Source organism: Sardina pilchardus, chromosome 5 (assembly GCF_963854185.1).
Source record: "Sardina pilchardus chromosome 5, fSarPil1.1, whole genome shotgun sequence".
Taxonomy (NCBI): domain Eukaryota; kingdom Metazoa; phylum Chordata; class Actinopteri; order Clupeiformes; family Clupeidae; genus Sardina; species Sardina pilchardus.
Window position 1 is genome coordinate 22,898,754 of NC_084998.1, and position 24,947 is coordinate 22,923,700.

At 45.1% G+C, this 24,947-nt stretch overlaps 1 protein-coding gene across 1 annotated transcript in view; it reads right to left on the minus strand.

The window, feature by feature from the left end:
• Positions 1 to 713: 713 nt before the first annotated feature.
• Positions 714 to 24,947, minus strand: part of LOC134079592 (short transient receptor potential channel 5-like) — a 37,210-nt gene continuing 12,976 nt past the window's right edge. The window contains exons 4-12 of the mRNA XM_062535686.1: positions 19,024 to 19,545; positions 13,027 to 13,363; positions 11,135 to 11,274; positions 10,266 to 10,588; positions 7,475 to 7,670; positions 7,057 to 7,266; positions 5,342 to 5,383; positions 3,269 to 3,358; positions 714 to 2,993 (exon numbers count right to left, since the gene is read on the minus strand). Of these exons, the coding sequence (XP_062391670.1) occupies positions 2,028 to 2,993; positions 3,269 to 3,358; positions 5,342 to 5,383; positions 7,057 to 7,266; positions 7,475 to 7,670; positions 10,266 to 10,588; positions 11,135 to 11,274; positions 13,027 to 13,363; positions 19,024 to 19,545 (2,826 nt within the window). The 3' untranslated portion in view covers positions 714 to 2,027. The remainder of the gene's footprint in view (positions 2,994 to 3,268; positions 3,359 to 5,341; positions 5,384 to 7,056; positions 7,267 to 7,474; positions 7,671 to 10,265; positions 10,589 to 11,134; positions 11,275 to 13,026; positions 13,364 to 19,023; positions 19,546 to 24,947) is intronic.

Below are 24,947 nucleotides of genomic sequence, written 5' to 3' on the forward strand. Positions count from 1 at the left end.
TGATTGGTTGAACCAGACTGCCAGATAATGTTTTATCTACGTTTTTGGAAAATATGTCTATTTGTGTCTGTCCTCTGGGAGACTGAACTTCAAAGCTGTTCCCTCTTACCCCACAAATAGTTATGGATTGAGTACATAGCCCACTCTACATCATATAGTATCTTGTTTCAGTCCGAAGGAGGCAACTAATTTTTTTTTGTTTCTTTGTTTGTTTGTTTTAGGGCATACTACCTGTGCATACCACTCCTGTATGGACTGAGGGGTAAAAAAAAACAAGGTTCAGTTGAACAAAGGTACTGTACTGTACACCATTGTGTGTCTGTGATGCCAAATGCCAAATCTGAGACATCTCTTACTGTATTCATTTTTTGTTAATATCTCTCAACCCAGCTCTCTATTTTAACCCCATTTTACATCCCACAGTGCAAACATTAAGTTCTCTTTTTGCTTTGAACCTTCATCTCATCCATGTCTCATCCTCTTCCTCGTTCAACCTCTCACTGGAAGACGACCCCTGGGGTCAGGGACACACAGGCAAGTCTTCCACGAGTCTCATTTGGCTCTACAACCACCCAACACACTGACCAGCCAGTACCCCCACCTGTGTCACACAGCATTACAGTAATAAAATAACGACACCATGCACCTTGCTCTTTCTGAAGAGATACATAATTGAAGACTTAACCTTTATTCAATATTATCAGTAGTAATTGGTGGTTTTAAATATGTATGCCTTCATCTAAAAAATAAAATAAAAACATGAATGGTTTCATTTTTTGGTCTCTGGGAAATGTACACCAGAAGGGAAGGACTCTTGATAAAGTAGATACTATCAGATTCTCTACAATATGATACTGATTTATTATTTAATTCAAGAGACAAATGTCACATTGATCTGAAACAAAATGGATGCCATAGAAATTTAAATTTCAGTCTCAAGCCAAAACAAGGTATAAAATTCCCAACTCATTCATATACTGAGGAATACCATGCTTCTTGGTGTATAACAAAAATCATGGTCATCATCCCAGGAAAAAATATAGAAAAATAAAATTTTATTATAAAACATAATGATAATTTCTTCACTTTCTAAAATAAATTAGTAAACCCTAATTATTTATAATGGTAAACATGTTAATTCAATGATAGTTTGTATAGGGAAGAGTTTAGATGCTATTTTAAGGGTAGAAATTTTGTTGTTTTCATTCAGGTCTTTCTAACACAATGCAAGACAAGATATAATGAATGCTTATGAGGATATTATTATAATCACCTGCATTGTCTGATGACAGTACAACTAAAAACATCTCGATCTAATCTTCCCTGAGGCAGCTTTCTTCACACAGCCTCAGTGGTCATTTTTACCCACAGCATCCAAAAACGGAATATTCTAGCTGTCTAAGCTGTACTTCAATCCTCACCTAGTCAACACTGTTGCCATAGTTAGCCACAAGCTTATCAGTTCAAATGAAAAGAAAAGCAGACATTGCACAAACGCATGGATGTGATAGCTTTATGAATTGTGCCATGCTGGATTAGACATTACATGTGAAGCTTTGGCACAGTCAGAGGGAGAATGCACGTCCAGACTCATTCACTCTCTGACACTCGACATCTCAATCAGCTGAAGCTGGACATGACAGAATTTGCACTGAAGTGATACAAATATAAACAAAAATAATAATTAAAAAAAATGCAATGAGGGCAGAATATGCCCCAATATTGCCATAAACTAAGCTTGCTTTTTTCCAATAAATACAGTATGTTAAGTCTAATTATTTGCCAGTAATATCTTGCAGGTAGAGTAAATGTGTTTCTCTCAGTTTCTCCCATTCACAACCAGTTTGTTTTTTTACCGGGCTACTGAACACCTCTTATAGGAGTATAGTGATGTCCCTGTTGTGTCGCCGTGGCTAGCCAAGCCAAGAGTTTCTCTGTTTTCATCCTGGACTTAAGAGTGCATGCCCATGCTTTTTTTTATGCAGTAAAAAAAAATGGTCAGAAGTCACTCTGCCAAAAGCAAGGCCTCAGAGCTGAGTGGTGACCGACTCCTCCTGATCTCCTGTCCAGCTGATGGACCCCAGGCTGTCGCAGGGCCCCACCCAGCCCTCGCACATCATGTCCTCGCTGGAGCTGAGCAGGCGCGAGCTGGACGCCGTGATGCTGGAAGCACAGTGCAGGGGCCCCAGGGCCGGGGGCTGCCCCGTCGAGGGCGGCCGCAGGAGCAGGACGCCGTCCCGCCCGTTGGACTGCCGCTGCTGCTGCTCCAGCTGCTGCCGGTGGTGGTGGTGCTGATGCCGCTGCTGGTGGTGCTGCTGCTGCTGGTGGTGGTGGTGGTGGTGGTGGGACGCCCCCGCCACCATCTCGTCCAGCCCGAGCCCCCCCAGCCGGTGGAGGTGCATCTCGCTGCGGGTGACCTGCGGCGGGGGCTCGGCGGCGGCCATGCGGAGGTCCACGCCGTCCGAGATGCTGTAGGCGGAGCGCGAGGCGCCGGCGGGCTCGGGCAGGTGGCCGTTCATGCGGGAGAAGAGCAGGCCCAGCCGCCGCAGCGAGTCCTTCTTGGAGCGCGAGAAGCGCTGCAGGCGCCCGCCGTTGCGGATGAACGCCGACGAGCACGTGAACTTGCGCAGGCCGTTGCTCTTTGGTTTCTTGTCGTTGGCCGGCGCGCCGCCGTCGCCGTCGGCATCGCCGGCCTCGTCGTCGTCGTCCTCCTCCTCCGGCGCCGGACCCTCCGCGGGCGAGTCGTCCGCCGCGCCCGACATGGAGTGGAAGAGCGCCGACACGCCGTACTCGGAGTCCCGCGAGCGCTTGTCGGACGACGAGGAGAGGCTGAAGGACACGCCCTTGGGGCTTTTGGCTTTGAGGTCGTCGGCGGGGTCCTCGTCCTGCTGCGTGGCGTCGCTGCTGGACGAGTAGGTGCGGCGGGGCGGCTTGCGGTTGCCCAGCAGGTCCAGCACCTCGTAGCGAAAGCTGGAGATGTCCTGCTTCAGCTCCTGCACGGAGAACAGAGAGGAAGAGATCTCAGTGATCAACATTTCACTGTAAATACTACCTGTACATACAGAGAATCCCATTCTTTCCTATCACTGGTCCTAAATAATTAAGAGGAAATGAAATATCATAATACTATAATATTTTCTCTTGGATTTATATGTCGATAGGACTTATGAGTGTCACATTTAGTCGTGAAAACATTTAGAAGTGAAGAAATAAAAAGAATGTAAGTAATGAGCGTCAGATTTTGGACAGGCCATCATCTGTAACTCACTTTGAAGTTTTCCTCTGTCAGGCCTTCATCAGTCTTTGCACTGCGGATCATTGCAGCAACATACCTCTTCACCAGGTTCCTAATTACTTCCTGTATTTCAAAGAGAAAGAAGGGTTATTTTTATATTTCAACTACCCCAAAACCCTTGTAAAAACATGTGATGATAATAATAATATTATTATTATTATTATTATTATTATTATTAACACTGTATTGACTATTTTATTGACATAAGGAGAAAGCATTTTTGAGACATCCATGAGGGACCAGGCTCTTGTTTACATGAGCATATTTTCTGTTTTAATTCGATCACGGAGAACAGGCATATTTATGACATATGTGATTGCTAGAGGTGGAAATCTGGACATGCATATATTTGCATTTATTTACATGTTTAGCACAGCATAAGCTACAGTGCCACTGCTGCGGTGCAGTACATATAAGACATCCTGAAGAATGGAGGAGAAGTGGTCTGTGCGCTCAGGTTCGGAGAGGCGAGCAGCTTTGACACGCTCGCAACTCGATTCCCTGCACTTCCCTGTTCAGCGTGTAGTGTTGTACTGCTCAATAAATGAATGGTCCTGCATCTATCGACCCATCGCTAAAGCTGTCATACTCTCCCCAGGCCGTCATACATTGTCCAGTTGGTGCAGCTCCGTGCACAGTGATCCCTTAGCCTGTCTGAACGCCACCACCACCACCACCACCACCACCCCTCGATCTGCCGATGCAGAACCTAAGGATCTGTTGTACTGACAGCTCAGCTCTCGTCATCCTCATCCCTGCATCGTGTGCATGCGCCAGTCCAACAGCAGTGTCGTGCTTGCTTGCTTATTTATCTATCTCGTTTATTTCTTTATTTATCCCCTTTATTTATCTATTTATTTATTTTATTTTATTTATTTATTTATTTATTTCCCCTCCCGCTGATGCCTGTTCATTATCCGGCAGACGGCTGTTAGCTGGCGCTGCACTGGTGGTGAAGTCCAAGGCACATTAGCAATCAGTAGGGGAGCTCAGGCAGGCAGGCAGGCAGGCAGGCAGGCAGCTCGCAGCAGAGCAGAGCAGAGCAGAGCGCAGGCCTGGGGAGGGGGCGGCAGAGGGACGCCACTGAAGGCAGGCCAAGCCACAATTAGCGTGATGGGCAAACGAGCCGGAAAGCCAACGGTCAGACTGTTTCGGCGATGGAAACGAGATTAACGGCTCAAGCCTCCCCCTGACATACACACCAGTGACAAGGACACGGGGGACACTTTTCATTTATAAAGGTTTTTTTTTTCTTCTTTCCCCCCTCCCCCCTTCTCTTCTTTTTCTCTGGGAGTCATTCTCTTGACAGCCACTGACTAAACAAATAATCACATTAGAAAAAAAAAAAATAGAGCGCTCTAAAACAGATTAATTATATGTGGCATAGTACAGCAGTCTGGCTCTTTTCATCGTTACACTTACCGTCAAAGATTAACGCACATAAATGCAAACATTCATGCCTAGCCATGCCTCAATGTGGAAACCAATGCCCATTTTGAGAATATATCGTAATCCGATAATTATAGATTAAATATTGCACTGGTTGTGGGTGAACCTTTCATTTGTTGCAGTTGCATTTTAGTGTGTATCTCTATTGGTAGAGATATCCCCTCTAGTCTGTCTTCAGACACTGACTTAAGCCTGTGTGCTTTATTTGCAAGCCCTCTTCAAAAGCCATGCTGAAAAGAACACCAATCAACAACCAGTGGGGAGTGTCTCAAGAGGGGAGAGGCTCATGTGGAATCTGGCCAAGATATGCTCTAACTGTTCGGTCCCGTTACTGTTTCAGTTTCACTACCAAACCAGTCACATTTGAGAATGCGTGTTGTCATTTATGAAGAATAAAGATAGACGGATATCTCAAATGCAGTGAATATCTTTGAGCTGATAAAAAACTAATTTAGTAAATGTCATTGCCCAGTTCCACAATTTGAAAATATCACCTGTGGAGCTTGGCCTGGTCAAATGAATGAAGTGACTGGTTCTACAGGCTATGTCCCTATCACAGACCCCTGTAATCTTTTGCCGTGAAAGCATGTGTCTTACCTGATAATGCTGATTCTGAATGAGGTTGTCAGCATGACGCTCCTGAAATCACAGGAAGAGCAAAATCATAATTGACATCTGAAACTGCCAAGATGTAATAATTAAGTAAAGATTGTGATCAAGAACGATTTAAAACAATGATGAACAGGCACTCATGTGTGCACTCTTTGAATTGTGAGCTGATATATGGTCCTACTGATAGATCATGGACTTGGAGGATGAATCTTCAACTTACAGTCTTTTAAATTTAGAGAATCCCTTTTTACCATGACAAATTCACATACTTCCTAATATAGAAACTTCAGCAGGCCAAATCAATATTAGATGTGACATCTTGTCCCGGAGTTCCTTGAGCAATGTACCAATCAATAAAATCCCTTGATCAAACTTCTGCTGTGGGGATTTGGAGAGCTTGGGGTGGTGATGCCAGCAGTGTAACAGCCTGCTAGCTCTGCAGGTTTAGCTCGGATTTCAAAAAGTGAGAATGAGGTGCCTTATATAATAGCTCTCATCCCAAACCATCTCATCTGTTCTGTACTATGTGTGTATTTGTGTGTGTTTCTGTGTGTGTGTGTGTGTGTGTGTGTGTGTGTGTGTGTGTGTGTGTGTGTGTGTGTGTGTGTCTCTCTACTGCATGTGTGGGTGAACGTGGGTGACTACGCTTGCAGGAGAGAGTAGCGAAACAGTCGATCCCTTGCTCAAAGAGGAGAGAAGTTCATCTGATGGGGGGGATGTCAGGGGAATCGGTATGGTTGAAGCGCCGGTTGCCTAGCAACATGTGGCGGGCTACTGCAACTCGAAGCTGGACAGCCCAGGGTTCTCTCTCTCTCTCTCATAGCGTATGCGTTGGGAAAAAAAGAAACTGTTCAAATGTGTGGACGGCCAGGCATCACGCTCCGATGCTCCCCGCTATGTTTGAACTGATGCACACCGAGTCTGCAGCTGTGGCAAACAATTTAATGCGGCTCCAACCTTCTAGCTTTATCCAAACAGTTGACGTGGCCACCCGAATGTAATCATTGGCTTGTACAGTAAGTCCTGATTTAATGGGGGAAAATAATAATAATAAAAAAAAAAAACTACAGAGGCGTGATATTGGTGTTGAGCAGATTACGGTGAGGGATACTATACAGAAATGCAAATGTACATTTAATTCTCTAAACAAAACACACAGAGGGACCACACAGCAGCCCACTATTATTATTAGACACAGACAAACACAACGACAGCAGCAGCAATCAAGGAAATGTCTGCTCCCTGCAATGCAATTCTGAGCTTATCTGGAGAAAACGAAATTGAAGACAAGACAAGGAGAAACAAAAGCATTTTGGCACAACTCTTAGCACAGTCATTAAAAGTGTGCATCGGTGAGGGGTTAGACCAAGAGTACAGACTCAGAAGACCATGCAAAGTTTATGGCTTAAGGGAACATTTCCAGAAAGCAGTGTTGTATAATGACTGCAGTAACTCATAGCACTGGGCTCAGAATACTATTCTCTCTATTATTTAATAACGGTCATTACACAATAGGGCTTCTGGGAAATCCAGTACCCAAGATCCATCCCATAATCGGTTCCCAACTGGTGAAATATAGGAGAGAGACAAGGACATGACCACCTAATATATTTTGGCTTTGGCTAAAACGATTTTAAATATTCAGGTCAGAGTCCTATTTCTATATAACATATTTTCTCTGGGCGTTGTCTGTTTCTCACCGTTAGCTCCTTGAAGTTCTCGTGCTTCTTCTGCTCCTCGGGGTTGGGCTGTCCCTTGGCGCACAGCCGGCTGTGCACCCACACGCACAGGTACCACACCGACTTGGGGCTGGGGACGATGTTAAAGGGCGGGGGCAGCGTGGCGCCCTCGTCAAAGTAGCTCATCCACAGCTTCGTTCGAGCGAACTTCCACTCGATGTCGGCGTGGTCCTGTACGTGAGAGCAAGGGCAGAGAGCCAAGACAGGGGGACGCTTTAAACATTTAACATGGCATAGCACATTCAGAAAGGATGTGGCCGTTGCGTGAGGATCTTTAAGAGATATTCAGAGAAGGCGTTATCTATATTTAGAAAATGTCGTTGGTTTTTGCAACACACGGAGACAGGGCATATAGCATTTCAGCTGGCGCATATCTTACCGCTATGAGCTGGTACGAGTTGTTCATCATGGCAATGAGCATGTTGAGTAACACCACCAGGGAGATGACATTGTAAGTGCCAAACATGGTCGCCCCCACAAATTCCGTGAACTCGTGTCGTGCTTTGACGTTGGTGACGTACAGGTTGAGGAGCCCAAACACTGACCAGAAAAGTGACTGTAGAGTTTCAAACAACCTGCAGAAAAAGTAAACATAGATAAGTGAAAATATGCCCGCCTGGATTTCATTTCAATTTCTTCCACGCATATTACAAACGCTGCGGCTTTTGCTTGTGATTTGTAAAACAAAACACCTCCAACACGGTCTCGTATATTAGTGTGATTTCTCTGAATATCTGCAGTCTCTGCACAGTCAGTGAAATTGGGAGGTAAGTTGGAGAATCGCAAAACAATAAGAAAGGCAGTGCCACAGCTCCAGATGTGCCTCGGCAGTTCAATAATTTAGATGGATTCCCATTAGGCTAAACACGATGTGCAGATGAAATCAAGCGATGGGAGGACCAGGCAGGGAGAGAACACACACTGGCTCCCAGCTACGGCTGCAGTCGGCAGGCAGGCAGAACGCTTCCCTTGATGAGAACAGCGCTGCTGACATCATTTATTCAGAGAGACAGACAGCGAAGAGACCGCAGACAGGAACAGAGGAACAGGAGGAGGAAAGTGGGAACAAACAGGGACAAAGAGAATCAAGACAGTGACCGAGCGCGAGAGAGAGAGAGAGAGAGAGAGAGAGAGAGAGAGAGAGAGAGAGAGAAGTGGCAGGCGAAAGGATGTACCCCCATCACACTACTTTGCTCCATCAGGATGACGTTCAACTTGAACTCATGAGGGCAAAGTCTTGGCTGGACTTTTATCACAGCATTGATGGAAGAGAGCATGGTTGGATTAGAAGGCTGAATTCTCTTTATTCCTTCTTGTACATTGCCATAGGCAGAAACACACAGTGTTCCTGTCAAGACTGGCTTGACATAGACCTGTGAGATGATGCTTCAAAGATCTTGCATATGTCTGTGATATATCTTCTGCTACAGTATATAACTGCGCACAGAAAATGACATGGTGACAGATGAGAAGATATCTGTGACGCGTAAATGGCAAAACCTCCTTAACTTGTATTGTTTTCACTTGTTTTGGCTACTGGGGTTGGAGGAATGTGTCAACAAAAGTGATCATTGAATCCATTTAAAGCCACCAACATTATGTTCATCACTCACAGACCAAAACATACAGTATATCTATGGTGACTTTGGACATGTTTTTGGCCCCAGTGTCCGCTGCAGGGTGAGACTTCATCTTGGAACTGACAACCTTAGATTGACTGGCTGGAAAGAGCACTGTGGAGAGACATTTATTTGCCAGGAAAAGTCTGTACCCCAACAGAGAGACTCTTGCTTCAGGAAGTGTGTTTCTCCTCCTCAGCAAAGATCAAAACAGGACAGGAAAAATGCAGGCAATAAAGGGAAGGAGAAAACATACAAGCATAGGCAGTTTTCCCTGCCTTTGGTATCAAGAAAAGCATGCAGTAGTATACATTAATGACTGAAGAAGATATCTGCAATTAAATAAATGATGAGGAAACTGTGTGTACTCGTGTCCTATATATCCGAATACCTTCCCTCACATCTTTGCTGCCACATTTACTTTGCATCTTGAGTTAGCTATAAATTATTTGCTACTAAAGTAAATTACTTTATTATTTATGCAGTGTTATATACACACAGAGCACATTTAGCTGGGCGGGTTGCCATACTGTTTTAAAACATGATAATCAAAACAAACACCGCTCCAGTTTTATTACAACCTGCTGTGCTCCCATGAAATCATAACAAACAGCGGGAAAATGTCTAGTTTGTTTAGAGAGATTTACTGTAAAAGCGTTGTGAAAACATTATGCCTTGAAGAAGAATGCTTAAATAGTGAATTTGTTACACAGCTCTCGTTACAATGTACCAGTATGTACATGTAATGCCATTATGTAACATGCTTCTTATCCATGTGTAACTGCACTTTGTTACTCTGTATCACTTAAGCCTAAGCTCTCATTGGGGTCTTTGTAATTCATTCTATTCCACAGTCACAATGGTGTACTAATTATTGTGTAATTACATTGTGATAAGGAATGCATAATATGAAGTCTGTCTGTTGATCTGATCGTCTCCATTAAGCCATATAAGCCAGAGAATTCACTTTCAAAATGAACTCCAGCTCTGGAGGAGATGACAGGATGTGAAAGGAGCTTTTCCTCTCTAAATATGCCCCCCCTCTCCATCCACAGTATCTATTTAATCTGTTCGCACATGCTGCGTCCTTCTCTGCCCCTGAAATAGATGAATGAAAACAATATGGCCAGAATATTAAAGCACTCATGTGGGAACAACTCCGATAAATCATCTTCAATAATGCAGGTGTTGAAAAGAAAAGGACATCATTTGCCTCTCTGTACCAATCTTACGGTGCTGAAATGTCTTCTTCAATTACAGGTAGAAAAAAAAACCCATCATAAATCACACAACTGTTGCCGATGCAGTGAGATAAATAATCCGCCATGCCCCCTGACTATAGTCACATCTGACAACAGCCCTCCAGACTGACTTTGCCCAAGTCTGCACTAGTGCCAACGACAGATGTATGCTGTCATTTCCTCTCCTCACACAATGCGGCACATTTTTCACCAAATCCTTGGCAGAACACTGAAATATCTTGGTGGCACTTGAGAAAACACTGAAATGTTTCGGTTGTCCGAAATGAAATGTCTTGGTGGTGGTACTTACGTGGAGAAGGCGTTGTTCTGCTTCTCACAGCGGATGCCCTTGCAGTTGTTGGGCTCGTCGGACGCCTGCGTCTCGTAGTAGAAGTAGAGCTGGTTGAGGCCGTTGGCGAAGGCCAGCAGCACCAGGCAGTAGATGAAGAGGAACTTGAGGATGTCCAGCAGCATGCGGCCCAGCGAGATCTGCAGCGGGCCCAGGTGCGAGTTGGCCGTGAAGAGCGAGATGAGGCGCAGCGAGCTGAAGATGTTGGCGATGGCGAACAGGGCCTCGGCGATGAGCGTCGGGTGCCACATCTCCCACTCCTCACGTGGGCGAGAGCTGTTGTACTTTTGGGGCGGTACGGGGTAGGGGCAAATGAGACGGAGAAAACGAGATCAAAGTGTGTCATTAGTTTGTTTAAAAAAGAGATGGATAAAGAATTATGTATTACAATTAAAGTCAAGAGAAATGGAGATTCCATTTATCTTTATATGGGACACTGTTTCCATTCTCAAAATATAAACAGCGAATGACAAAAAACGCTTTGTTAAATCACAATACAGTAATTTCTCATTAGTAATAGTTTGTGAGTTTTCATCAAATAGACAAATATGAAAATAGACAGAAATTCAATTGCAACACGTCTTGGTTGCAGAGATAATTTCTGAAGAAGGTGAAAGGCTACATAGATTAGGTTGATTAATATACATCAAAGTGAGCTTTGAGGTTTATATCTTGGTCTGATAGAAGCCTGTGATGATATATTATCATCTGTGAAAGATAATTGCTTTTGCTTAGCATGGCTGAGTCCAGAAATGGCAAAGGATATTTATCAAAGTTGATTTACTGTATAGCTGCAGTTCATTTTCAACCAAATGTGTAACCGGTTGTACCTTGAAGTAAGCGACCATTTTCAGAGATATGGTGGCCAAGTAGAGTGAATTCATAGCAAAATCCATCAGGTTCCACCAATCGTGAACATACTCTGTGAAGCCACCATCCCACATCTCTTTAATCTCGGCCCAGATGAAGCCTGTGGACCAAAAGTGATGATTACTCACAATTACCCACACGCAGCTACTGTACCACATAAAACCATATGCAAATTAAAACAAATAAGGTTAACCTTTCTCCTAAATAGCTTTAGGCACTGTCTACTTAATGTGTAATCAATTGCAACATTCTGTTTCTTGTCATTCTATGTTTTATTGCTGTATGTTCTAATGTACTTACAGTGAGGCTTTGGGTTTGGATCTAAAGATGTAACCATCATGTTAACATATTATGTAAAGAAGATTACTGTATTATCACACATTAACATGAATTAAGATGCAGAGGATCTAACCTTGGCGTACAGAAGACCTGAAACCATCTCATGGTTCTTTTTGAGACTTGCATATGTCATTTATGGCGTACGAATGCATCTGTGATGAAGAGATCTCTACCCGATTCAAAAGCTTCACTCAGACTAGGGGAATAGTTCATGATTGGCATGAAATAGGATGACATGTTTTCACACGGCATACTGTTATTGCACATCTCCATCAAAGCTGTTTCATTATTTGCTGCAACTCTGATGTAACAGCAAAGATGCTATCTTCTCCTCGGCTACACGGGACTGTGTGTTCACAGCCGAGTGGTGAACGTCATCATTTCCAGCCACCCACCCATTCCACACTCTCTCTAACCCACGTCCATCTACTTCACAACCAGCATAAAATAACCCGTAGAGCAGCACTGGCCACAACAACGCCATATGCCATATGCAGTATGGTGTGCTGCCATATACTGTAGTGAAATGTGTCAATGCAGCATTTTTTGCATAATAATGAATAAAAAAAAAAAAAAGCGATACATTTCCCATCTGTTATTACAATGTATAATATCATTGTTATAATTGTATGTATGTCTGTTACTACTGTTGTTATCTTGGTATGTGTGTATGTCCATGAATGTTGTCATGTGTCTGTTATAACTGCTGTTGTAAATGTACGTTTGTGAGTATTGTCATATGTGTATGTCTGTGAATACAGTCGTTGAATTTGTCTCTGTATAATGTTTATGAGTTTGTCTCTTTGTCACTCTTGTAATAGTATGTGCATATCTGTGAACACTGTCGTTGTCAAATTTGTACAGCATGTGTATGTCTTAGTATACGGTGACAGGGAAGCTACACCAGGCGCATAACTGAAGCGTTCCATTCGCGGCGTGTAAAATCAATTTTTGAGGACTGATCTATTTTTTAAAAATATACACACTGCTATCACATCTGTTATAGCTACTTCCACTGATTATAGTGGAGGTTAATTGTTGCAGCAGCCGCAATGCGAACGGATCGCTTCAGTTATGCACCTGGTGTAGCTTCCCTGTCATTGTTGTAATGGTAGGTGTGTATCGATAAATAATCTTTTATTCATTTATGTGTATGTCAATGAATATTGCCGTATGTGTACAGTATGTCTCTGTATACTGTCATTGTTGAATTTTTACAGCATAAGTGTATTGTAGACTATGTCTCTGTATACCGTCGTTGTTGAATTTTACAGCATAAGTGTATTGTAGACTATGTCTCTGTATACTGTCGTTGTTGAATTTTTACAGCATGCACATATTGTATGTCTCTGTATATTATCGTTGTTGAATTTTTACGCCATGCGTGTATTGCATGTCTCTGTATACCGTCATTGTTGAATTCTTACAGCATGCGTGTATTGTACTGTATGTCTCTGTATACTGTCATTGTTGCATGTGTTGTCTTCCCACCATGTGCGGTGCGCTCTCTTACCCAGCACCCAGGGCAGGATCATCCACTCCACCACGGTGGGCGGCGGGCCCTGCACGTGCAGGTCGGTGCGGACGATGTGCTGCGAGGCGAGCAGCAGGAGGAAGAGGAAGGTGAGGTAGGAGGCGGTGTGGCAGATGAACTTGATGAAGGGCTTCTTGATGAAGAGGCCCAGCGCGCTCTTGGGCGCCAGCAGGTAGACCAGGGAGAAGACGGGGAAGAGGAGCCCGATGACGAAGCAGGTGACCAGCTTGACCATCCAGTGGCGCCGGCGCCAGCCCGGGAAGCTGTCGTACCACAGGGTGGCCAGCAGCTGCTGGCAGTTGGGCTGAGCCACAAACTACACACGAGATAAAGGGAAGAGGACAGGTCACTTTTCACTTGGGTGGTCTCCGAAAAGGGCATTCATACCAAGAATGACAATTATAACAACTCAAAGTGACACCACCATTATCGTTTCTTCATGTCATTATTGTTATAATTTTGTGGACGTTATTAGATAGATATATAGATAGATAGATACTTTATTGATCCCCAAGGGGGATTCATATTAGCTAGTGATAATCCCGGAGGGGGATTCATATTAGCTAGTGATACTTTTTTGCTGTTTTTGTTATACTTCTTGCTCTTGGAGTAAACTGCCTTTAAAGGCTATCTACAGATGATCTGATTACTGTCTGTGGACAATACTTTATGGTTATGGTTAGGAGTTAGGTTTGGTTAAAGTGCTATTTAGTAATTGATCAACGACCATTTCAACGTCCCAACCTGAATCTCAACAAACCGTCTGTTATCTCTGTAGGCGGACTATCCAAGCAAAGTGTTACCAGAGGATGCAACAAAGGCAAGCAATGTCACCAAAATACACACCACTCAGTCCAGACATCTATAGCTGACAACATTCATCTGATCCCATAGGAATTCTATTGCATACGTTGCCAAGTATGTCTTTGAATTCCCCCTGCTTGCTCTCCATTTTAGTAGAAAGACTGCACTGCAGATTTAAAATATGCAGGAGATGCTGTGTTATGGTTCTGTTACTCCTCTCTGCTTCCCAGAGTGGCCTGTGGCGCACACAGTGCATTATTCTCATCAGGAGGTTGAGCCGCAACCCAAACAGTCCATGCGAAACGCCTCTCCGAGTATGTGACAAATGAGAGTACGGCATTTGGCCCCGTTCGAGACTAAATCGCTTTCTGATTTGATTTTTTTTAGCCCCTTTGCAAGTCTAATGCAGAACCAACTGACTGGTCATTTCCAGTTGAGTTGCCACAGAGTCTTGGTGGCTCTGAGCCTAAAATGTGCTTGTGGTCTCAGCTCTTCTGCGGATGCCTCAGTATCCGCTACCAGTAACATCATTAAACCCTGTGAGCACGAGATGTGTAAACAGAAGGAGAGAGAAAATACGTCTTCAACTGAGAGAGATGATTAATCCATTTAAGTCATCCTATGGAAAATGGGAGACACAATACAGGCTGCACTGTATTAAAAAACAGCATTTTTATGCTGTCGTGCCCTGCTTTTGTCAAACTTTGATAAATGAACCTGTGCAACTTTGGATGCGATAACAGAGGCATTTCTGGTGAGATCATCAGGATGCTGCCCTTGCAAATTCAATTAGTGAGAGAAAAGACCCATTAAAGTCATCACCACAGCAGCATCCCCCAGCACTGTGGCGTCTTCCCACAAAGCCTCTTATCCACGCGGGCCGGTGATCCGCTACTGTGAGGAAAGCAGCCATGAAGGGGATTTCGCCCTGTGAGACATCTCGCTTAACCTCAGACGCTCAAACTGACTGTGCAAGATGTCAAGAGACTAAATCACAACTGAGGAAGAAGCATGATGTGGGGGGGGGGGACAGAATTGCACTCAAAATGATTATTTGCTTGATTTTCTTTTTTTTTTCCTTTTTTTTTAAATGCAAACAGAAAAAAAGAGCCTAAAATACAGTGGGAGAGATGGCTCAATAACTTACTCACTGCTCTGGATAATAAACTGCTACTGCAGGCGAGGCTGCTGTTCCTAAATAAACTTATTTCCGATAGCAACACTCCTACAATCTGCCTTGGGGGAGTTTTCACACCGCACAGATACAAGATTACAAAGAGCCCAGCGGAGGGCCTCACCAGGGACCAAGGAGAGAGAGGGAGAGAGGGAGAGAGAAAGAGAGAGAGAGAGAGATAGGGATAGAGAGTGAGAGAGAGAGAGAGGGAGAGAGGAATAGAGAGAGAGGGATAAAGAGAGAGAGAGAAAGAGAGAGAGGGAGAGACGAATAGAGAGAGGGAGAGCGAGAGAGGGTGAGAGGGATAGAGATAGGGTGAGGGAGAGAACACTTGGATGATGGGAAACTACAAGGTTTGTGGTGGGTAGTGCAACACTGCAGCAGGATATCTGCATTTTATAACACGCACGGAGGCCAAAAGAAGCAGCCGGCAACTTAAGATATCCGTGTTCTCAGAGGCTTTCACAAGAGCGGGGTTCTGAGCAACGATGGGATGTTTTTCTGGAGTGTACACACAGACTTATACACACACACTCACTCTCTCTTTCTCTCGCACAAACGCACACTCACACAAACACAAACAAACACACACATATACAGTAGATCTAGTAAGGTATCAGTATCAGCCAAGCTCCTTGAACATTTTTGCCTGGTTGTGCACTAAAATCCTGATGAAATCTTGGAGGGTAGATTTGCACTGCTTTATATTCAGCCTCTGATTCATCCAGCACCTGTTTGTTCTCCCGCCGGATTTCTCCGAGCACAATCAGGAGACTTTGACAGCTATGAAGCGCAGACCAGAAGTAATAATGGCGCAATATTTTCTCTGTTGCAAATAGTACCCCTGACTAGAGCTCAGCCAAATAAGAGAATTGTTGAGTTGAAAGCCAAACGGGATCCGTCATGAAAGCAACGGCTTTCTGCACCAAGGCTACGCTGCCACAACCCGAAACCCCCCACATCTTCACAGTGCACATGACATTGGACAAGACCTACCCTTTGGGAATGCGTGGGGCAACAGCCTGGATCCAAACCAATGCTGTCTCTTTTGTCCCTGCCCCCGTGAACGTGTCACTACTTTTATGCGCCCGGTCATAATACAAGATGACACATGCAAGGGGGAAAAGGTTTCAGACGGCCAATTCCCAAATGGATTTCGCTCGAGTCTCTGACTAGCACCACGAGGCCCCTGTCTGGCTGAATCTCCCCTCCTCCTCTCCTGCCATGTCTAAATAAGGGGGGAAATAGCCTGTCTGTGTCTTGTCATTTTTTTTTCTTTTGCTCTAGTGAAGAAAGAAAGGGAGAAAAAAAGATGGGTGTGCAAGCCATGCATGTAAATGTCTGTGGGGTTCTGAATGCATATGGATGAGGTGAGTCCACAGGCTTTTAAATACTTCACAAACAGTGGCATGCTATTAGGAGGATGCTCCCCCTTAAGAATGGCTCAACTGGCACAGCCCAAACACCAAGCCCTTATTCCCTCCTGCTTACATTTCATTTGAACACTATTCCTCTCTCTCTCTTTCTCTCTTTTCTCTCTCACTATCTCTCTCCCTCTCCTCCAGTTTCTACCCATCAACCATATCACTTCTAAATGCTGCCAAATATTTATTTATATGTATTTTATATTTTTATATTTTAGGTTTTATCTCTTATCTTTATTTTTATACTGGCACTGTTAGTGGACACTTGCAATTTTCGTCGTTCAACTTGTTGAATAATGACAAATAAAGATTCTATTCTATTCTATTCTTTGTCTCTTGCTCAATTTCTCTCTCCATCTCTACTGCTCTTTCGCCTCTCTCTCATACTGTTTCTTCTCCCTCTCTAGCTCCCTGCCATGAAACCACGCTTTCCAACTGACAACACCCACGTGTGTGTGTGTGTGTGTTGTATATGTGTTTCTGTGTGTGTGTGTGTGTGTGTGTGTGTGTGTGTGTGTGTGTGTGTGTGTGTGTGTGTGCGTGTGTGTGTGTGTGTGTGTGTGTGTGTATGTGTGTGTGCGTCTGTGTGTGCGCACATTGCATGCACATGCCCACAGTGCGGGCTTGATGTGCTATTTGACTTGCCTGTAAACATGCACTTGCAAAGGTCCGTGCTGACTGTGTCTAAATAAGCAAAACCTCAATAACCTACCTACTGTTTTTTTTTTCTTTCTTTTGCTATGGCCTTTCCCAGTGTGATCACATTTATGGAATATGTAAAGCACTAATCAGGAGGGCGGCGGAATATAAAGTAGCACATAAAAAGCAATGGTCCGTTCTGTTGACAGTCACAGGGCCAGTGGCGGTGGCAGCCGCTGCTTTTACTGTTACACAGTAAAGTCATTTAATTGCTTAAGGAAAAAGGCGCTCTGAGCTGAAAATAACAAAAAAGGGTAAACAGAGAGAGGGAGCGGCCTGAAAATAAACAACCCCCCCCCCCCCCCCCAAGAACACCGGGTCTCTGGAACACAATTTCACAAGGTAGTCGGGCTGCAGTAATCAACTGCCATTCAGCCGCAATCTTGTGTTAAGCAGAGCCATCTGGAATGAGTGCTTTTGAATGATAGGGTGAACTTGGCAGATATCGCTGACCATACGGCGACCGAATTCCTCATGAAGAGAGCGCCATCGATCGCTCTGCAGCTCTCTGCTCACATGTGCTGTTACTATTTGCTCCTCTGTGGATTTTTTTCACCTTCTCCCAGCCACCAACCCCCCCCCCCCCCCCCCCCCCCCCCCCACCCCGTCTCCCCACCGGCTCCCCTGTCAGGCTCTTCAAAGGGGCCTCACAGCAGACGAGGAGCGAGTGAGGTGCAAAAGCCCAGGGAGCTGAAGAGCTACGGCGAGGAATGGATACCGCCTTTAGCCAAAAGGAACAAAGAAACCGTCTCCGCGTTCTCAATTCTGACTCCAGATCCGAGATGAAGCGCGAGGAACTCGACACCAGCAGGTTCCATCCGCTCCTCGCCTGTCAGAACACCCGTTGCATAAGCAGCACCTCTCTCCGAGCCTCCATCCGGTGGCCTCGTTCTCTGGCAGGTACTCTTGCATACACACACTCTCTCCAGCCCAACCATCTACTTGCGCGCGCTCAGCCCCGGATGGACACAACAACAAGTGCCGCGAAAGTGGACTATTGTCTGCCTGTTTTCGCTTGCGGCGAGTGGATATCACCTCACTCTTAATGGCAAGCGATCCCCATTAACGTACGGTGGAGAAGCGCGGACTCTGTCCAGAGAGCCTCTCGACAAATGGCGGAGTCACTAAACAACAGATGGGCTCGCCGCCTGCCTCGCTCCTCTCTCACCATTCAGCGCTCGGTACTACCTGCCAGACAATGCTTGTCATCTGCTCCGAGGGACGCTAGCGGAGAGAGCGCGCGTCACACCTGTGAAATGTCAGTCACCGGCCGCGGCACTTTGGAGTCACCACTGACCCATTTCTATTGAGGGCCCTGACTGTGAGCTAGAGGCGGGCAGGAAGGAAGAGTGTCCTGACTGACAATACCCCGCTGGGATCAGACAGTGGAGGTGTTATGGAGGGTTGTTGTTGAACGAACGAGAAATATGCATTGTATCCTCTGGTCAATGTTGTCAAGCTATATATTAATGCTTTTGCCAAAATAAGTCATTGTTTATTTCATATCTAGATAAGAATGCCATTTGCGTGGCAAGGTTGTGTATGTATATGTGTGTATGTGTACGGATAGAAGGATACAAGGATGTTTATTTGTCACATGCATATGATTACTAATGTAAAGAATGCAGTGACTTGCCCATTTCTTAGATAATGTGGAGGTCAAAAAACAAACATTTTGGCAACTCTTACGCTAAGTAAAAGTGAGCTCAAATCACAGTTACTCTACAGTATACAGAAGTAATATCCTTTGTGTGTAGTACGTCAGTGCTGACAATTTCACTGCATTCTTCACATTAGTAATCATATGCATCCTTGTATCCTTGTATCCTTGTATCCTTGCAATCACAGCCCCATTGATCAAACCGCGGCACCCACCTCCTTCTGGTGGTACTTGATGGCCAGCTTGAGCTTGGCCAGGTCCCGGCACTCGCGCGGGTCCAGCTCCTCGCTGAGGTCGTCGCGGTGGTTGAGGATGATCTCCAGCTCGCGCGAGCTGCGCGCCTGGTCCAGCAGGTCCTTGGCGAAGAGCTTGCACTGGTGCGAGAGCTCCTCGTACTCCTGCCGGAACTCGTTCTCCACCTTGCTGAGCTCCTTGAGCTCCCAGCCCAGGCGGAAGGCGGTGAGGATGGGGTCTTCGCTGGAGAGGGCGATGAGCGACGGCGACGCCAGCGTCTTGTAGATGTTGAGGCGCGAGCGCGAGTGGCGCAGGCTGTCCACCTCCGAGCTGGACACGCACTCCACGCAGTCGCAGCGGATCTGGTGCGGACGCGGCACCGTCACCTTGCGCTGCACCAGCAGCTTGATGATCTCGTAGTTGTTGGTGTGCGCCGCCAGCATGATGGGCGTGATGTCCGGCGTGAACTCGGAGAACTGCGTGTCCATCAACATGGAGGGCACCTGGGCATAGGGGAGGAGAGGAGGACAGGAGGGCAGGTTAGACCACAATGGCGTGGGAATATGGTTACAGGTAATGGAGGCATGCTGAGACAACATAACGATACACTGACTGGATGTACTGTATGCAACATATAAAAAATGCCCATTTCTCAACCTGTTTTCCTTGAAGGCCCCCTTGCCTGTGTCTAAGACAAGCCAGGGCCCCCTACCTGAACTCCTACCCGCATACACACAAAATACATTGTTTTATTCAACAATCAGGGTCCAGGGATGAATTACCAATGCCTAAAGCCCGACCTGAAGGTTGCTTACGCAAGGTAAGAGGTTATAAATAGCTATATGAATTTGAATGTGGAACAAAAATATGTTTTCATTTGGATTATACAGAGTTTTGATTATCCAACTGTGTGTGTTATTGCCATTTTATACATTTAATGTGCGTCAATATCATTTGGCAAATATCATCACCTCCTCAGCCCAGGCAACATTGGACCCCCTGCAATATCAGGCAATCTGCAATCTCCCGGACCCCAGGTTGGGAACCACTGGGTTAGACCACATTGGCGTGGGAATATGGTTACAGGTAATGGAGGCATGCTGAGACAACACAACGATACACTGACTGGATGTATGCAACATACAAAAAATTCCCATCCTATCAAAAACTGGTGGGAGAATAACCTACTTCAAATAGGTTTCAGCACAGAAAGGCTGCAGGCTTACACCACCAAGTAGCACTTCCTTTTGGTGTCCAAATCAAATAAGAAATAGTGAACAATGTCGAGCACATCTGTGCTTTGATGTCAGCAAAATGTGGTAGGCTTCCGCCAATCCTTTTCAGACTGCCTTTCTGCTCCCTTCAAGAGATGGAATTTCTCCACGGTGTGAGATTCATATCAGTGATCGACAACAGAACTGCAGACTCAACTTAATGCACATAGATTTTATCAAATCATCTGAAACCCTTACGATTTATAGTGCTCCCTTTGGAAGGGATTTCCTCATAAATTCCAGCGCTGCCTGGGTGTTTTGGCAACGGCTGACACCATTAATCTCATTTAGAAGCTTAGTTACACGCATGAGCCATCCCGCTGCAGCTCTCCATTCAACGCCCATCTGAACTGAGCGCGATTCACTTTCTGCACTGTCACTTCTCCGAAGCTCTCTGTGGGGCACATTTTGGATGAATAACAATGGAGTGAGAGGCCGGGTGGACAGATGTTGTTCAGGAACTGACACGAGTTTATAATCGAGGACAACCTCAGAGGCAGAGAAGCAGGTCTGAAGACAAACAAGCATGCAAACAAAAGGCTAATAGTAAAGCAGAAGGTTAAATTAGATTAGTAATGTCTGCTCATCGCGGAAGTGATCTCTCGCTCGTCTCTGAAAGGCACGGAGAGAGGTGGGATACGGAGCACAAGAGGACTTAATTCAGTTTCATCACAATGCCAGGCGTCCTCTGCTTCCTCTCTCCCATAGTCAACCTCGAGTTCCTTTGTTCAGGTTTACTGTAAAACTGTCTGTGAGTGTGTATACACTCTAATTTACACACACACAGACACACACACACACACACACACACACACACACACACACACACACAAATCACCTCACATGAAGCAAAAGATCATTTCAGATCTGCACCTAACAATGTAGCCAGTTGTGACGTGTTGCCGTTCTTAAATTTAGGACATGGCTACAGTCCCTTGTGTTTTTCAAGGGCTTGATGAACATTTAATTAAAACACAAATCAGGGGAAGACAGTGTTGTAGGGAGGAAGAGAGGACATACACACTCAGTAAGCATCGCACGGCAGACACAGTACACAAAACCCAGCAATAAGACACCAGTGTGCAGAGGCTACAAATGTTTAACAGACTAATGTTGGTGACTACAATTTTTGAAATATGCATTACTATCCCGTAAGCACAACCACTGTATTGGTGGACCAATTTTCAGGACTGTCTAATATGATTCCATGAAGGCCCTATGAGGCCATGAGCGGGGGGGGGGGGGGGGGGGTTGAGTGTCCCACTTTCTGATGCTCTATTGCAGTTTCATTTATCATGATGATATGATTATTCGGGGTGATGTGAGGGGGGGGGGGTGTATTGGCTGGTGTTGATTACTGGGCCCCCTCCTATTTTACGCCTATGCTGCAGTGTGCCTCATCTTGTGCATGAGTGAACAATTATTAGTGATCTATCTTCACGGGGATGGAGAATGCTCTGATCATGCCCAGGTAAGTGGTAGGTTCAAATTCCGACACCATTTTTCCTAACCAGCAGGGGCGAGAAAAAAACGGCGGTCCCTTATTTGAATACAGTACACTGACTGCACAGATTGCAACACGCGCACATCACAAGTCAGGCCGAGCAGCGCGTTCCTGAGCGTGTGGCGGTGGCGACGGAATAAAATGGGCATTTTTTTTCTTCCTCTTCTTCTTCTTCTTCTTCTTCTTCCCTCTTCCCTGCGCCACTTCAAAGCAGACAAAAGTCTGAGCTTGCGTGTCTGCCGCCTCGCTCGCTCCCTCGCTCGCTCCCTCGCTCGCTTCCTTGCTCGCCGCAACGAATGCATTTTGAGGAAGTCTGCCACAGGCGCCTCACGTCTCTCCGAGAGAAGGAAGGAAAAAAGGGGGGAGGGTGAAGGGAAAGCAGAGGGCGAAAAAAAAAAAAAAAAAGAATTGATTAGAGCAGACCTTTGCAGTCGATGCTCGCTGTTTCGCTCGTGCACACTTTAAAGGCCCAGTACTGACCCTGGCTGTTCAGGAGCACGGGGGACTGTATTCAGGAGTCCAAATCACATCAGGTGTACAGAGGCCAGCATTACCATCAATCTCATGAATATGTGGGGAAAAAAAAAGAAATGTCAACAGGGCTGTTTATCGGAGTGTAGCGAGCAAGCTAGGTGTTGTAACTGGTGCACTGTTGGATGCACTGAGCCCTGTTGGAGCACTGAGAGGGGTCTCTGGAGATCGACCTTCAGATGTCGTGACCGTCGGCAGCTAATTTCAGCTGACATCTCAAAAATAAAATGAGCCGGCGAAATTGTGAAATAAATTTGATAGGGCCCGCTAGGCCTCATAATGAGTTCTCCTGGATGTGCAGAGGCTTAGGGATAGTTGAGAAAATGTGCCTTCTTCCCAAATTTCACTTTTCTGTTCTTTCAAAGATTGTCAATTTGAAATCTGATTAACAATCACAGACTATTGTCAGCAATGACATCATCCATCAGATGTCCCTTTAAGAGGTTATACCTCTCTGAACTCTTGATACACACTAACTCAGTCAGTTAAAACAAATGACAACGCAGCATCAGCTGAGCACTCCACTCCACGAGTAAGATACATTTGTAGAGCCCCTGGCTCTGTCCATTTAGTAAACATTCAGAAATAAGAGCTACAGTTAGAAGGCAGTAAAATGGCTTTCTGCCCAATTGCATCCAAGCCCCCATGAAGTTGGAGTTCTAATTGTCAGCCTGACTTTGTCATCCTTGTGTATGGCAGCACTTTCAAAGATATACCCGAGCAACCGTCTACTCTAGCCTGAAACCAAAGCCATCGATATCTCAAAGTTGCGACACAACCATTCACTCCCGTGTCCAAAAAATGGCGGCACATCCGGTATGTCATGGTCGTTCAATAGTTCCTCTCAATGGGGAAATGAATGAATACCTCAGGTGTTACATCATACGACTTTTCTACATGACTTATGGTCGTGTGCATAATGATGCCTTTTCAGTGAGTAATATATGTATGTGGCAATGCAGTTTATAGTAATTTTCATTGAGTATTTACCGTAAATATTAATGCGATCGCTGCTGTCAGTCCCGTAGTAAACCAGGGACCAAAGGAACTACTGAGACTACCACTAACCACGTGACCGCTCTAATCTGGCTCGAACAGCAAAGTCAACGGCTGACGCAAATTTGAGATATCGATGGCTTTGCCTGAAACAACGTAGTCGACGTAGTCACGTGACCCTAAATGGTAATTTATTTCTGCACTGCATTTCCAGCACAGGCAGATTAGCATGCACCTGATGGATGAAGTACAACTACTGTGAATAATGAACCCATCTTCTGGCGTCACCAGCATCTGATGAGAATGGGGGGAGGCGGACGCTAATGGGCAACAGTAGTGAGTTGAATAGCATTGAGTCACCTCCCTAAAGCATGGTGCAATATCCCCCCAATCAGCACTCCATTACTGAGGCAACCTTTAATCTTTACACCTTTCAGTTTCATACATTTCATTATAATGGATACATTCCCTATACAAACTGCAGATCACACTAAAAGTAAATTGATTTTTTGGGTTGACTAATATGAGTTGCATCTGTTACACTGAATTAGAGTGTGACCCAATTATGCTGAGTTGTTCGTTTTCATTTGTAATTACATCAATCTAACACATGTGCATTCTTTATGTGTGACAATTCTGATTAAGATTCGGAATTCAAATGATCCATTCACAGCACGGCCCCATTGCCAGGCAAGCATGCTGGCCTTGTTTCCTGTATGTGGATATCTGAGAACTGGTCTAAGGTACACAATATAGTAAACAATACAAGCCCCTTCAGCTGGGATCCATTTTCAATAAGCATCAATGTGCCTGTGGCAATAGTTATTCATCCAAACACTCTGCAATTCAGCTTGAACCACTGACACACTGGAGATTGTTTTTCTCGGAGTCTGGGTTGTGATGAGGGCTCTTTTATGCAGTGGATAGCAGTGTTTTGTGACTGGTGAGGTGACGTGTGCAAGTGTGCAGTATAAGGGGATTTGAGGATGTCAGTATTTGCAGAGAAAGGTCCGGATGTTCTGCAATTAGCGAGGAATCTGGGGGAATGGCGCTTATTGCAGTTGGTTTTTGTGAGCCTTTCTTCTGCCAATTCCCACAATGGTTCAGGAGCCTTTGTGAGTATAATCATGTTCTGTATGTGCATTTAGTGGTTCCAAAAGACTGCAAACAACCATAGGAAATTAGAATTCCATGCCTCAAGCAAACCAGCAAACCAATTCATACATTCCCTGATGTTTTTGGCAGACTCAAGGAGTGTAGACATAATATACACACAAATATGGCCATACATACACACAAACACACTCACATTTTCTGTACAAAGCATGCAAAAGCTAACCTACGCAGAGACACACAGACATACGGAGCATACAGTAACAGGCACACTCTTAAAACAAATCTGCTGAAAACAACACAACTTGTGTTTTTAACATATGTCCAGATAAGGACAACACACTTTGCCTTTGTTACACTGTGTACACTCTTAAAATGACTTACATGACTTAATGACTTGTTGACAACAACAATTGCTCACATGTGCACAAAAACACACCTTACCTCCGCCACACCCATACTTACATATACACGACCCCCACTCTCT